Source organism: Tiliqua scincoides, chromosome 3 (genome assembly GCF_035046505.1).
Source record: "Tiliqua scincoides isolate rTilSci1 chromosome 3, rTilSci1.hap2, whole genome shotgun sequence".
Lineage (NCBI taxonomy): Eukaryota > Metazoa > Chordata > Lepidosauria > Squamata > Scincidae > Tiliqua > Tiliqua scincoides.
In genome coordinates, this window is record NC_089823.1 from 14,257,230 (window position 1) to 14,269,786 (window position 12,557).

General features: G+C 40.8%; 2 protein-coding genes across 5 annotated transcripts in view; both read right to left on the reverse strand.

Annotated features, from left to right (window-relative positions):
- Window positions 1–861: 861 nt before the first annotated feature.
- GPR83 (G protein-coupled receptor 83) lies at window positions 862–7,513 on the reverse strand. 2 transcript variants are annotated; one of them, XM_066621938.1, is made up of 4 exons: window positions 7,022–7,513; window positions 5,485–5,610; window positions 3,664–3,797; window positions 862–1,646 (listed from the first exon to the last, which is right to left on the reverse strand). In XM_066621938.1, the coding sequence occupies exons 1-4, from the start codon at window positions 7,406–7,408 to the stop codon at window positions 1,019–1,021; spliced, it is 1,275 nt and encodes a 424-aa protein (XP_066478035.1). In that variant the 5' UTR covers window positions 7,409–7,513; the 3' UTR covers window positions 862–1,018. The 2 variants fall into 2 exon arrangements, with proteins under 2 accessions (XP_066478035.1, XP_066478036.1); XM_066621939.1 differs by lacking the exon at window positions 5,485–5,610.
- A 1,624-nt stretch (window positions 7,514–9,137) lies between these two features.
- MRE11 (MRE11 homolog, double strand break repair nuclease) overlaps window positions 9,138–12,557 on the reverse strand; it is a 36,140-nt gene continuing 32,720 nt past the window's right edge. For all 3 annotated transcript variants that reach the window (XM_066620261.1, XM_066620262.1, XM_066620260.1), the window contains 2 exons: window positions 12,381–12,462; window positions 9,138–10,976 (listed from right to left, as the gene is read on the reverse strand). In XM_066620261.1, the coding sequence (XP_066476358.1) occupies window positions 10,929–10,976; window positions 12,381–12,462 (130 nt within the window). In that variant the 3' untranslated portion in view covers window positions 9,138–10,928. The remainder of the gene's footprint in view (window positions 10,977–12,380; window positions 12,463–12,557) is intronic.

The window sequence follows — 12,557 nt, forward strand, 5'->3', positions numbered from 1 at the left end:
AAGGACACTGCCTTGTAATTTGTGTTCTATAATTACAACATTGTAGAAATGGATAATCATGGCTCCTAAGCATGGCACGGTAGACACCTTTTTAGAGAGAAAATAGTTTAGTTCTGTGGCAGAAACTTCAACTTCTGAGGTCTTAGAACGACTCCCCCCCCATGCATTATTGGGTTCATGTTACAGTAGTAGGTTGGCAACCTTCAGTCTCGAAAGACCATGGTATAACCCTACAGCACCCGGTATGCTCAAAATACAATGGTGTCTCTAGACACCATGTACTGGGTCCATGTACTGATATATACTACGTCTTCTCACAATTGCTGGCAGTTGAAAAGTCACCTTTTCCCTCTCTGAATGATTGAGCAGCCCCTTTGGAGGCAACATAGTGATGTTACCAGACTTTGGGTCCAACCCTATCCAACTTTCCAGCTCTGATGCAGGCTGTGCCAATGGGGTTGCATTGCATTCTGTGGTAGGGGGCAATCTTAGAGGTCTCCTTAAGGTAAGGGAACATTTGATCCCTTACCTTGGGGCTGCATTGCAGCTGCATTAGTGCTTGGAAAGCTGGATAGCATTGGGCCCTTTGTCTCCAGACAATTTGCATGGTGGAGTTCTGCTCCTACCTACCTGACACTAAAATACGAGTGTCTAAAAAAATTAAAAAAAATCGTATCTGCTAGATAAATGCAACAACCCCCAAACCATACAGGTGAAATAGACCTGCATGTCACCACAAAACTCTCTGTTCCAAGGCAAGGCGCTTTATACCATTTTCCCACAGATGTTGCTATGCGATACTAGCGAGACCCAGAAGCACGGAGAGGAGAGCAGATGCCCTAGAGCACTTCAAAGGACTGAGGCAAGTGAGCCAAGCTAGCTACAACTAAAGGAGAATGCAGAACTTCCCCCAGGGTCACACATCCACCAGACCTAGGAGAAAATTCTGTCTCTTGCTCAAAACCACTAGTTGCACGCTCTCTCGCAGATGACACAATTGCTCACTTCGCCACATCGTTCAGTTCACAGCAACCAGTGGCTCAACAGATGTTATGTCTGTCTTTCCAAACTGATAATTGGAGGTTGAGGGGAGGCCGTGGGAGACCTGCAATCTCTTGCAATCGTCCTTCTTTGGCCATGCTACTTTGTAGGATGGAGCCACAGAAGCAGGAAGTCTTTGTTCTCTTGGGCTGGGGGTTTTCCGGCATATGGTGAGAAAGGTCTTCAGCTCTGCTCTGAAATTCTCATTGAGCCAGCAGTAAACGAAAGGGTTGTAACAGGTGCTGCTCATGGCCAGCCAGTGGAAAGCAAAGTACAGGCCATTGTTGGTATGGATGACTTGGCTGGAGAGAAGAATGACGTAGCAGTTCAAAGGAAACCAGCAGACCGCGAAGATGACCACCACCAGCATCATCATCTTAATCGTCATCATCTTCTTCCTCTGAAGGGCAAAGTACTGCTCTATGGTGACGTCTCCAATGACTCTACGGAACCAGAGTTTCTTGGCCACGGTCATATAGGTGATGGAGATGATGAGAAGGGGCAGGATGTAGAGCAGAGTGAATGTGGCCAGGTCCAGGTACTTCCAGAACAGATCTGCTGGCTCAGGGAAATCGGGAAGACACAAGCATCGAGTAATTTCTTCACTGGAAACCAAGGACAGAAACAGTTAATTCAGAGATTCAGTGAACACAGAAGAGGAGGACATAACAGGATATCCCTGAAGACCACTCTGGGTGTCCCTCGCTTTTGGTTTGGCCCCACCCATGGGGAAAGACTATGCTATTCGTCATACAACCTATGTTTAAATGATTTAGGGAGGAGCTGTAGCTCAGACTGTATGCAGCAGTCCCAGGTTCTATCCCTGGCATCTCCAGGTAGGATGGGAAAGGACTGAATCCCTAAGAGTTGCTGCTAGTCAGAGTACAGAATACAGAGTTAGATGGACCGAGTTAGTAGAAAGAAACTGTATATGTTAAATCACAGATCATAATAAAGGTTCCAGAGGTACTTTTATACAAGCCACCCTTATTAGGTCAACTCAAAAATACAATTCGAATTCTCATGACTTCAGAGATTGGTTTGAAAATGCATTTCAAAACACTATGGAGGGACGAGAAACAAGGAGGCAAGCCCAAATTCCTTGCATCTCTTTTTTAGGATTTCTAACCTCCTATTTTGAGATTTTCATAGTGAGTGCTGGCTCACTATATTCACATCAGTAGGCTGCAATTTTGCGTAATAATATTGTAGAATCTATCAGTCTACACAATGTGTCCATGGCGGTATTATTCCCATTCATGAAAAGTCATTATGTAGAATATATTTATTAAGAAATGTATACCCTGCACTTTCCCTTCCCTTCCCTTATGGAGGTGCTCAGGTAATAAATTTCTTGAGTGCCTATTAGTTAGGGATGGGACACCAGTCAGTAAACCAAATATTGTCTGATAAGAAATAACAAAGAACACCCTTGGGAAAATGGCAGCCTCTTGCACCATGAGGTCATCAGATCACAATAATCTGTAAATAATTGATCTGTGGAACTCCCTGCCACAGGATGTGGTGATGGTACCTAGCCGAGGTGCCTTTAAAAGGAGATTGGACAGACTGATGGATGAAAAGTCCATTACACGTTACAAGCCATGGCAGGTGTATTTAACCACCTTGTTTTAGAAGTAGGCTATCTCTGAATACCAGATGCAAGAGAGTGTCAACAGGATATGGGTATTTTGTGTGCTCCTTGAGGCATCTGGTAGGCCAATATGAGATAAAGGAAGCTGGACTAGATGGGTCCTTGGCCCAGTCCAGCAGGGCTCTTTTTAATTTCTTATGTTCTTAATTGTGGGTGAGAGGACCTCTTGTCACTAGACCTGCAAGAGTAATGCATGTTCTGCATATAGAACAGGGGACCTCCCATTCCATAATCTCCAGACAGCATCTATCCTCTCCCATTCTGTGTCTGCTTCTTTGTGAAGTCTGCATCCCTGTTCAGAGATGCTTGGCATTACAGTACCTGGCTGGTATAAGATGCATCTCTGAACAGCAACACAGGCTTCACAAAGAAACAGAATCATCCCATAAATGCACACTAGTCAGAACTACCATAGAGTTCATTGCATGTGGTGTGGCATGGAGACTGCAAGTAAATGGAAGCTTAGAAAAATTTATGGGAAGAACTAGGTGTTGGTATCTCTAGAAGACAGCTTTTGTAATGAGTGTCAATTCTCTGTTTCTCTGGTAATAAATGTACGCTTCAAATATTTGTCTACTATGTACTGACCAATATTCAACTGGTTGATTTGCCAAAGTTCTTTAGTTCAGTCAAATGCCAGGGCTACTCTCATTCTTGAAAATGCCACCCATCCTCCCTGCATTATTGTTGCTTGTTATTTCATCAACATTTAGCATGCAACGTGTTTTACGGTCTCTACTTTGTTTGCTCTAACAACAACCCTGTAAGGATTATCATTATTATACCCATTACATAATGGGAACTGAGATATAGAAAGTGCCTCTTGTCCACCTGGGTTGCTGTTTGAAACCTGATGTACTGGGTTCTAATCCAGTAGGCTGCCTATTGAATTGCAACAACTTGGCAGGTCCTAAGAAGATTGGGGGGGGGGAGGAGAAAGTTGTCCCCAAAAGGAGAGTCATCCTTACCTGTATTCAAAAGTGAATAATTTCTGGTAGATGGCATGTGGAAGGGAGAAGCAGGTGGCCATTAGCCAGATGACACAAATACAAGTAAGACTTTTTGTGGTAGATATCCGAGGCTTAAGGGGATGCATTATCACCTGTTTGCAAATCATTTGAACATAATTTAACAAAAAAAGTTATTTTTGTTTAATTCACTCAAAAAGTCTGGAGAACTTTAAAATTCAATTAATAGTTTTTTCCCCTTCCTTATTAAGACAAACAAGAATAAATATATCAAAGGCTGCATGCAGAAAAAGTCACCAGGACTCAGGATATGGCATTCCTGTTTCTTGCCCAATACATCCCCCTGTGTCTCTGGTCATTCCTCACATTATTTCTCCCTTGGAGGAAGCAGATTTAGCAGGAAGACTTGGCTGTAGTTCCCTCTTGCCTTTCTTCTATGGCTTTGAGAGCGACTAAGATGATTATTGGGCTGGGGCACCTTCCTTATGAGGAAAGGCTATGGCGTTTGAGCCTCTTCAGCCTAGAAAAGAGACGCCTGAGGGGGGACATGAGTGAGACATACAAAATTATGCATGGGAAGGATAAAGTGGATAGAGAGATGCTCTTTACACTCCCACATAACACCAGAACCAGGGGAATCCACTAAAATTGAGTGTTGGGAGAGTTAGGACAAAAGAAAATATTTCTTTACTCAGCGTGTGGTCGGTCTGTGCAACTCTTTATCACAGGATGTGGTGATGGCATCTGGCCTGGATGCCTTTAAAAGGGGATTGGACAAGTTTCTGGAGGAAAAATCCATTACGGGTTACAAGCCATGATGCGTATGTGCAACCTCCTGATTTTAGAAATGGGCTATGTCAGATGCAAGGGAGGGCACCAGGATGCAGGTCTCTTGTTATCTGGTGTGCTCCCTGGGGCATTTGGTGGGCCGCTGTGAGATACAGGAAGCTGGACTAGATGGGCCTATGGCCTGATCCAGTGGGGTTGTTCTTAAGTTCTTATGTTCTTCTGTCTCTCTCCCTCCCTTTTTTGAAAAGTCACATAGGCAAAAATTCTTCCCCAACCCTTGAAAGGATGAGAGAGGAGAGACAAGGAATTTGATGAGAAGAAACAAAGGATTCCTATTCCAAGCAGACCTTGAAGGCCATGAGATGAAGAAAAGGTTTCCCTTTTGTCCTTGCTTGGAGGTGGCCAGTAGTGGAAAGAGCTCAGAGTGAGTGCCTGGCTGAAGAGCAGGCAGGATTGAACACCGAGAAGGATCTTCCTCTGGGGAACTTTTTGCTGATCATAAATCCTGCCTCTTGGAACAGGTGGGAGGGAATCCACTCAGGATGCCCCTCATCCACTAACAAGAGGTTGCATCTTCCAAAGATGTTTAGGAATTAGTTTCATTTCACAGCGTTTCTACTTCAACTGGGCTCTACAGGGTTATTCCCCCCCCCAGTTGGTTCCACAGTTGCCTAATTGTTTTGGAGGCTTTTACATTTCTTGCTGGAAGTTTGTTAGGTGCTTTGAAAGCAGAACAGCAAGATGTAAAAGCTTTTAATTACAATTGTTGGTCACTTGATGGAAAGAAGCCACAAGCGGTGGCAGCTTCCTGCTGCACAAACAGAAAACCAAAAGTCCCCCCTGTGCATCCATCATCTCACACTAACTGTGCACAGGACTGACATAGGTTTCCTGCACACCAAGAATTTCTCTGCAAAAAGTTTATGTGAAATGGTCCTTAGACACAAACATGGGCAATAATGGCATGAAGAGCAATAGTTTGAAAAAAAAGGTTTTCAGGAATTATCTGAATGCACTTGTTGCAGTTCTCACCTGACGTCTGTCCACAGCAATGGCTGTCAAGGTCAAGGCAGAGACGTGCAAAGAGCAGTACTGTGCAAATCGACTGATGTGGCACATCTCCTTTCCAAATATCCACGTGCTGTTTACAAAGCGAGCCTGAGGACAAAACATTCATGACAGCGTTCTCTCCCATTCAAAGACATTATTTGCCAACAGCCTAATCTGGTGGCCGCATTTCTACCTTCAGCTCACACTGGGTTTTTGTCTTTACAATCTAAGGAACATAAAACTACTTCACTGCTCTTTCTCCTGTTCCTCTCTGCAGTATGTTGATTACTAGAAAGGTGAGTTGGATCACTGTGAGAACTTTACAGCCCTGATGGAGATGACCTTCAGCATCTTGCTCCCACATTAGCCAATCAGAAATCTCAGATATGAAAGCAACAGGTCTCCCCCTACACCCCCCCCCCATTGTGTTGCCTCTCAACCTCTAGTATTCAGGGACATATTGTCTCTTCTGAACACAAGAGATTCCACTTAGATGTTCTGATTTCAGGCATATCAGTGAATCTAACTGACCTTATGCCAGAACACAGATTGCGCTTTTATTTTCCCCCAAGCCAAACAATCTGAACCAGTTTGACCCTCCGGTGCTATAGAAATTGTTAATAGTAATGTTGTAGTGCATTGCAGAAACCTCTCTACTCTTTGAAGTAGAGGGCTTGATGAAGCAGGAGACATCTGGCTGATGATAACTAATTCAGCCACTTGTTAACAGCAGTAACCTTTGCTTTCAAGCTTGCTTTAAGTGCTCTCCTCATCTAGCTGATAATGAGTCATGAAAATCTATGTATAATACACACACACACACACAAACACACAAAATAAAGCATTAATATAGCCATTTCTCCAAAGGCTCACAGTACTTCACATAATTATCCTCGCAATTTTTACACAACCGTGTGCTTCCTTTCATTTCAATAGGGCTTGTGCAGGTCAATTTACTAATACATTGTTCCTAACATTCTTGACACCAAGAAAATCTTACTCCTTTTACCCCTACCTCCAATCCTCTCTCTTCTCACACTATAAATCATATGTCTGTTAGGACAAGGATCTGCCCTCTAGTAGTCTATAAATTGCCACGTACATTGATAATGCATTATAAACTAATAATAAAGTAAGGTGACAGAAAAAAGTACTGCAACACTTGAGAACATAAGTTTACTGTAGAACAGTAAACTTATGCTAGGACCTCTCTTTTCTAGGAGCTCTCTCTTCTTGAAAGTCTCAAGACAAATATGAATTGAACATCCATCTTTCAGGATCTCACTATTTATAAAGTAACCAGTATTGAGCTATACATATTATTTGACTTTAAAAAATAAACTACTGCTGTACCTACCCCCCCAACAACTTGAAAATACTCACTAGAATTAAAGCAAAATTAGACATATTTTACATTCTGACATGTGTCTATAAAGAAAACAAAATTAAAACACCAGACATGAGCACAAATTCTTTAATTAAGAACCTCCAAAAGAGACTTTTCACCCCAAATTCTTACCAAGGTAAAGGGAGTGTTGAGAAAGGTGATCATTAGGTCTGCTACAGCAAGATTTGCAATGAACAGGCTGGTGGTGAAGTGCATCCATTTGTTTTTGATCACGACGTGACAGACCAGGACATTGCCAAAGAGTGAGAACACTATGATAAAAGAGTATGCCACAATGAGGAGGATTTTCACAATAAGATTCTGAGACCCTGTCTCATGTCTTCTCCCATCCAGAAAGCTCTGCCAGTCCTGAAGGGTATAGTTTGTCCAAGAAAAGAAACGGGATATGTTCGGTGTTCCAAAAGATCTCCCAGAAGTTTCATTGACTGGAAACTTTACTGATCTCTCAAAACTGTTCACCAAGTAGGGGAGGAAGAACCATATATAGTGAGATGCCATTTCTGAAACAACAAACCAGCACCCTAAAAATCAGCTTCTCTTCAGATTCAGAAACAGCTCATTTAAGAACAGCAGAAAGTGCCCAATCAATGAGATATATAACAAAATATACTCTGGCTTTTGTTAAGCAACTGTCTGTGTGAACAAGATGCAGAAATCTTGTGGTAAAATATCAGTGGTTGTCCCAGATAATTGCTTTTTTTTTTTTTTTAGGTCTCTCATATAATCAAGGCACACTTCTCAGAGCTTGTCAGCACATTCCCTCTTAGGAAGCAGACTACCTAGAAACACTGCCTATTGATTTACACAGTATCTGTGTAAATAGAATCTATTCTATTCTGACGCATCTGTTTCGTCTATGCTCATCTGGAGTCTGTGGTTTGGTCCCATACTTCCTATAAACAGGAGAAAAACTATAAATTACTACAAAGCTTGGCTTCTAATTTCACAGCTACACAGCAGCAGTTCCTTGCTTGGTCAGATGTTGTGATGCTGTATTCAGAATGATGGTCCAAAGTGGTGTGTGTTAAAATGAGCTGTGTAGGCTAGTTCAAGTCTTGTGGCAACCACTCAAGCCTCTGCTGTGTCAATCAAGCTCAAAAGAGGTTAGAACAAAAAAGCAACTCCAGCGAGCTAATCTGGATTTGCCTTGAAAAAAGGTGGTTGCCCTAAAGGTCTCTCTCTCTCACTCACAGGTAATTTCCACAACTTAAAACTATGTTTAATGTGCACCCTTCATTGTTTTCAGTTTTTTTAAATATGTGCTTTAGGGTAGGGCCAAAGAGCCCCAACAAACTCTAGGTTTTAACAAATAGCCAGAATGCAAAGAGACCTAGCCAACAGAAGAATTCTGAACAATGTGTTTTTTAAAACAGCAACCTCTCATGTTCCATATAAGCCTGATTTTGAAACAGAGAGGAATTTTGAAATTTTTGTTGCACAATATAGCAGGAATGAATAAAGAAAATATAAGAACACAGCAGGAGGAGGAAGGTAAGTACACTTGACGTAATGCTCAGCAAGCTGTATGAAAGTTATGAAGTCGGCACAGATGTCAATACTAACCAAAAAGACAAAAGGTGCTTAGATGCATGGCTAAGAGGTCCTTACTAGCATGGGGATTAAAAGGAAACAAAGTCTACGAAGCTATTTGAGCCTGCTGTGCCATTTGAAACACAGATTTACTGCACAGGTTTGTTCATTAAGACCAGTTTCCAAAATCTCTGATACCACTGAAGAATGTTGGGTGATGACAAGTCATTTCAGCCTGCACATATTTTCATTTTGGCAGCCATCAGGGGAAAAAGAAAGGTATACTCCCTATAAGGTATGTACTCTTGATAATGCTGAAATATATTAAGGCAGGCTAGTTTTGGATTTGGTGTTATCTGTTTATAGGGAATAGTACTCATTTCATAGAAGATTTGCCCCCAATAATTTTGTATTACCTTATAAGACCATCACACATAGAAAACCGTTCCCAGCTCCCTACAATTTTGAAATGATTCCAGTTTCAAAATTATTTTGAAACTATTTTTTAAAGATGGTATGGTACAGTTTAAAAAAATAAAAAGAACAATATTCATCATGCGTCTGACCTAACTTTGGATCTCAGCAAATATTTATAATATACACATAGGCACAGCTGCCTCCTTGTTAAATCCTCTGCAGCTGGAAGTCATGCATCTCCTCCGTGATGATATAGGTGCTTTAAAACATGAACACAAGACTATTTCCAATAAGTTTATTCATAATGTAATATAGCTGAATATTAGGTTTTTTTTTATTTTTACAAAAAGCATTCACACAACTAATCTGCATTGCCACAGACTTTCATAAGTAGCCTTTAAGAAAAACAAAATTTGAAATTATACAGTTAGTAAACCATAATTATAAGATTTTGATGCCTGCAAGTAGTTTCCTTCTAGACAAGCGGGGGAATCTTGTTGTCTAGGGGTAAAGTTAAATAAAGTATGCATAAGAAATATGTAGAAAAACACAGTTGTGGGTACAAACACCCTACTGATCCATCGGAGGACAATGCTAAAATCTTTCTAAATGAGACACAGAAACTTACCCAGATTTTGAAATTGCCATTTGGAACTACAGAGCCAGGACTGCTTTTCTTCCAGATCTCCAGCAGCAGAGGTTTTGATTATTCACCAATTTCAAAAGATACTTCAACTAGTCATGCAAGCAAGGGGGTGGATGAATAGCTAATACCTATTCTATATCTAGATTAAACCAGCAGGACAGTCAGCTGACTCATACGTTTGGAGAAATAGGTGTTAGGTGATTAAGGTTGGACTGCAGCCCATCTTTCTATACTTGTTCACAAAGCAGTTGTATGCACAATAATGGTTCCCAATAGCTCTGTATTCTAGCTGGATATGCAACAGGCAGTGAGACCAACACACATTGTGATGCCCAGAGAGACAGTGAGGCATCAAAGGATGAAACATTAACACAAATCAAAAGGCACTGCAGTGCAATCTTTTTATGCACATAATGTTGCTACCTTACTTCTAGTAAAATAATAGACTCTTTCTCACTTCCGTGTAAAAGTAGATCAAACCAAAATCTAATTGGGTTATATTAGATGTAAAAGTAGATCAAACCCAAATATTAACAAATAGACATACCACATTAGAAATCTTAATAAAATACAGGGGAGGGGAGAAATAAAATATCCAATGAACTCAGTTTTAATTGATTGATATCACACACATAATATTCCCCAGCAAATCTTTTCAGAACAATTAAAACAGCTAAAAAAATGTCATCATCTGCACATACATTTTCTGTGTAAAAATATACCATACTATTCAAAAATTCCACAGTGCAGCAGTCTTGAGAGCTGTTTCCTGAAACACTCATGTTGGAATTGATCTTCAGCCTTGTAAAGCTGATTTCAACCTCATAGTGCAATCCTATGCAAGTTTACTCAGAAGTAAGTCCCACTGTGTTCAGTGGGACTTACTGCCAGGAAAGTAGGATCACACTGCAAGTCATTGAAACAATGGATGCTATCTGAGCAGAATACAAATCTTAGACAAGACAGAAATAAGAAATGCCAAACTTTAGCATCTCTAATTACTACTTTCAAACCATATCTATTTGGATCCATTTCAAGTCATACATTCTTTTCCAGAGTAGTATAAGGTTTCACACACTTAGAAAAGCAAAAGCATTCTCTGCTCTACCCATGCAGGTAGTTCAAGTTTATTCCTCTATAGAATTTTTTTTAAGATAAAGAAAATCAATGTTTCTTTGTACCAAGTAATATCTCTTGAACAACAGCATCTATCTTCGTTTTGCAAAGGTTCTGCTCTTGGAGATGCTGTTTCTATTCGGTATTCTTGCTCCAAGTGATGTCGCAGTAACAGAAGCAAAACATTTTAAGGCTACCTGTAACTGACAGTAAAATCATTTGGAGAAAGCTGCATAAACCCTAAGATTTCCTTACAGAACACTGAGATTGTATGGAAGGACACTGCAAAGAAAAAATAGTGGACTGAAGCTATCGTCTGTTTCTTCTTGTAGTAGGAACACTCTTGAATAGGTCATCCTGTAAATTAATTGTAGACAATTCATTAAGGCATGAGCCAGTCACATTTTTAAGGATAGCAATCAACACACACAACAAGCTACAGTGGGACTTGGATTCCCAAGGGAATTACTGAGTGCAGTTCAGTCCTGAATCGCAGGAATTTCTACTACAAGACTTTGCTACTAGAATCAATAAGAAAAACAAAAATCTAATCAATTTTGAGAAATTTGATAATCCCAGGATATTTTAGAGTGTGTAAGGATCAATCTGCATTAACACTATGAGATCAGTAAGAACTAAATTCTAAGAAATTATAGCTGGAATGATTGCTACATAGTGATGTAGGCTTTTAGAATCCCTGAATAACGAATGGTTAAACTCACACAGGCTGGTGTCCTAAGGTCTACCAGACTGCCACTCCATCATCACAAGGTCTTTCCATTCCCTAAAATGCTTTGTTTGCATGAGGGATCTTTGTACAAGTGGACTGCTCCCTTCTGGGAACTGAAGAAACATCCGACGATGGAGGAGCAGTGAAACCTGAGGATACAAACCATACTGTTTCCAAATGATTTGCTCTTTACATCATCACTTCCAATAATGTGACATGACCTACAGTTTGCCCTGATGTCAAAAAAGACTGCCTTTCAGGGTAACCTCTGATGCTCTGTGACATGGCTGCACATGGTGAATCAGCACTCTCCAGCAGAGGTTCATGCCAGTAAAGAACCTCTGTACCCAAAGAAATGAGATTAAACTCAAAATTCAGTGCATATGGTACCATCAAGCAAAGCCACATCATTTACAACTCCCTAAATGAATTTAAATTTTGACCTACTTCTCTTCCTCACGTATGCTGAATAACATAGCAATAGCATACTAAAATGCCACTGCCAATACCAATCAATATAGACAATATTGTGTCAGATGGACAAGTGGTCTGACTGTGTATATATGACTCCATCTGTGAGTGCGTGCACATGTGAAGGCAGCTGCATATACATTAATTCATTGACAGGGATACCATTTTCTTATTTTTACTGGTAATTTCTTAGTTAAGCAATATATTTACGTATATTCAGTTGTGCTAAAACTAACATGAGTGTACTTATGCTTGCACAAGCAATCTTCATTGCCCTCTCCTCTCTACTGCAGGTCCCTGATGCCCCCCAAAAGGAATTCAGAGGACCTTTGGTAACAGCACAAGATGCAGTGTAGGGGGCTGAGGTGAGAAGAGAAAATTCCCACAATGGGCCCGGGCACCTTCCAACCTTCAGAAGAGGCTTGGGGAACTGCAGAGGGCTGCTGTGCTGTGGGCAGGGTGCAGGTGAGAAAACTGCATTCTGTGAGCATCCTTCCGCTCACAGTAACAAACAACTATCCAGCTTGCACAAAAAGGAAAAAGAAAAAACTTGTTTATACCTCCTCGTCTGATTCAAAAGCAACTCCTCGTAGTGTCTGGCTCTGCAAGTTCCTTTGGCTAGACGCTGATGTGCTAGTTAACCTAGGTAGGATAAGCATTATAAACAGAATACAGGAATGACCTTAAATGAAAGCATGGCAACAAAATTCACACAAATCATTGCATTAGCACTTATA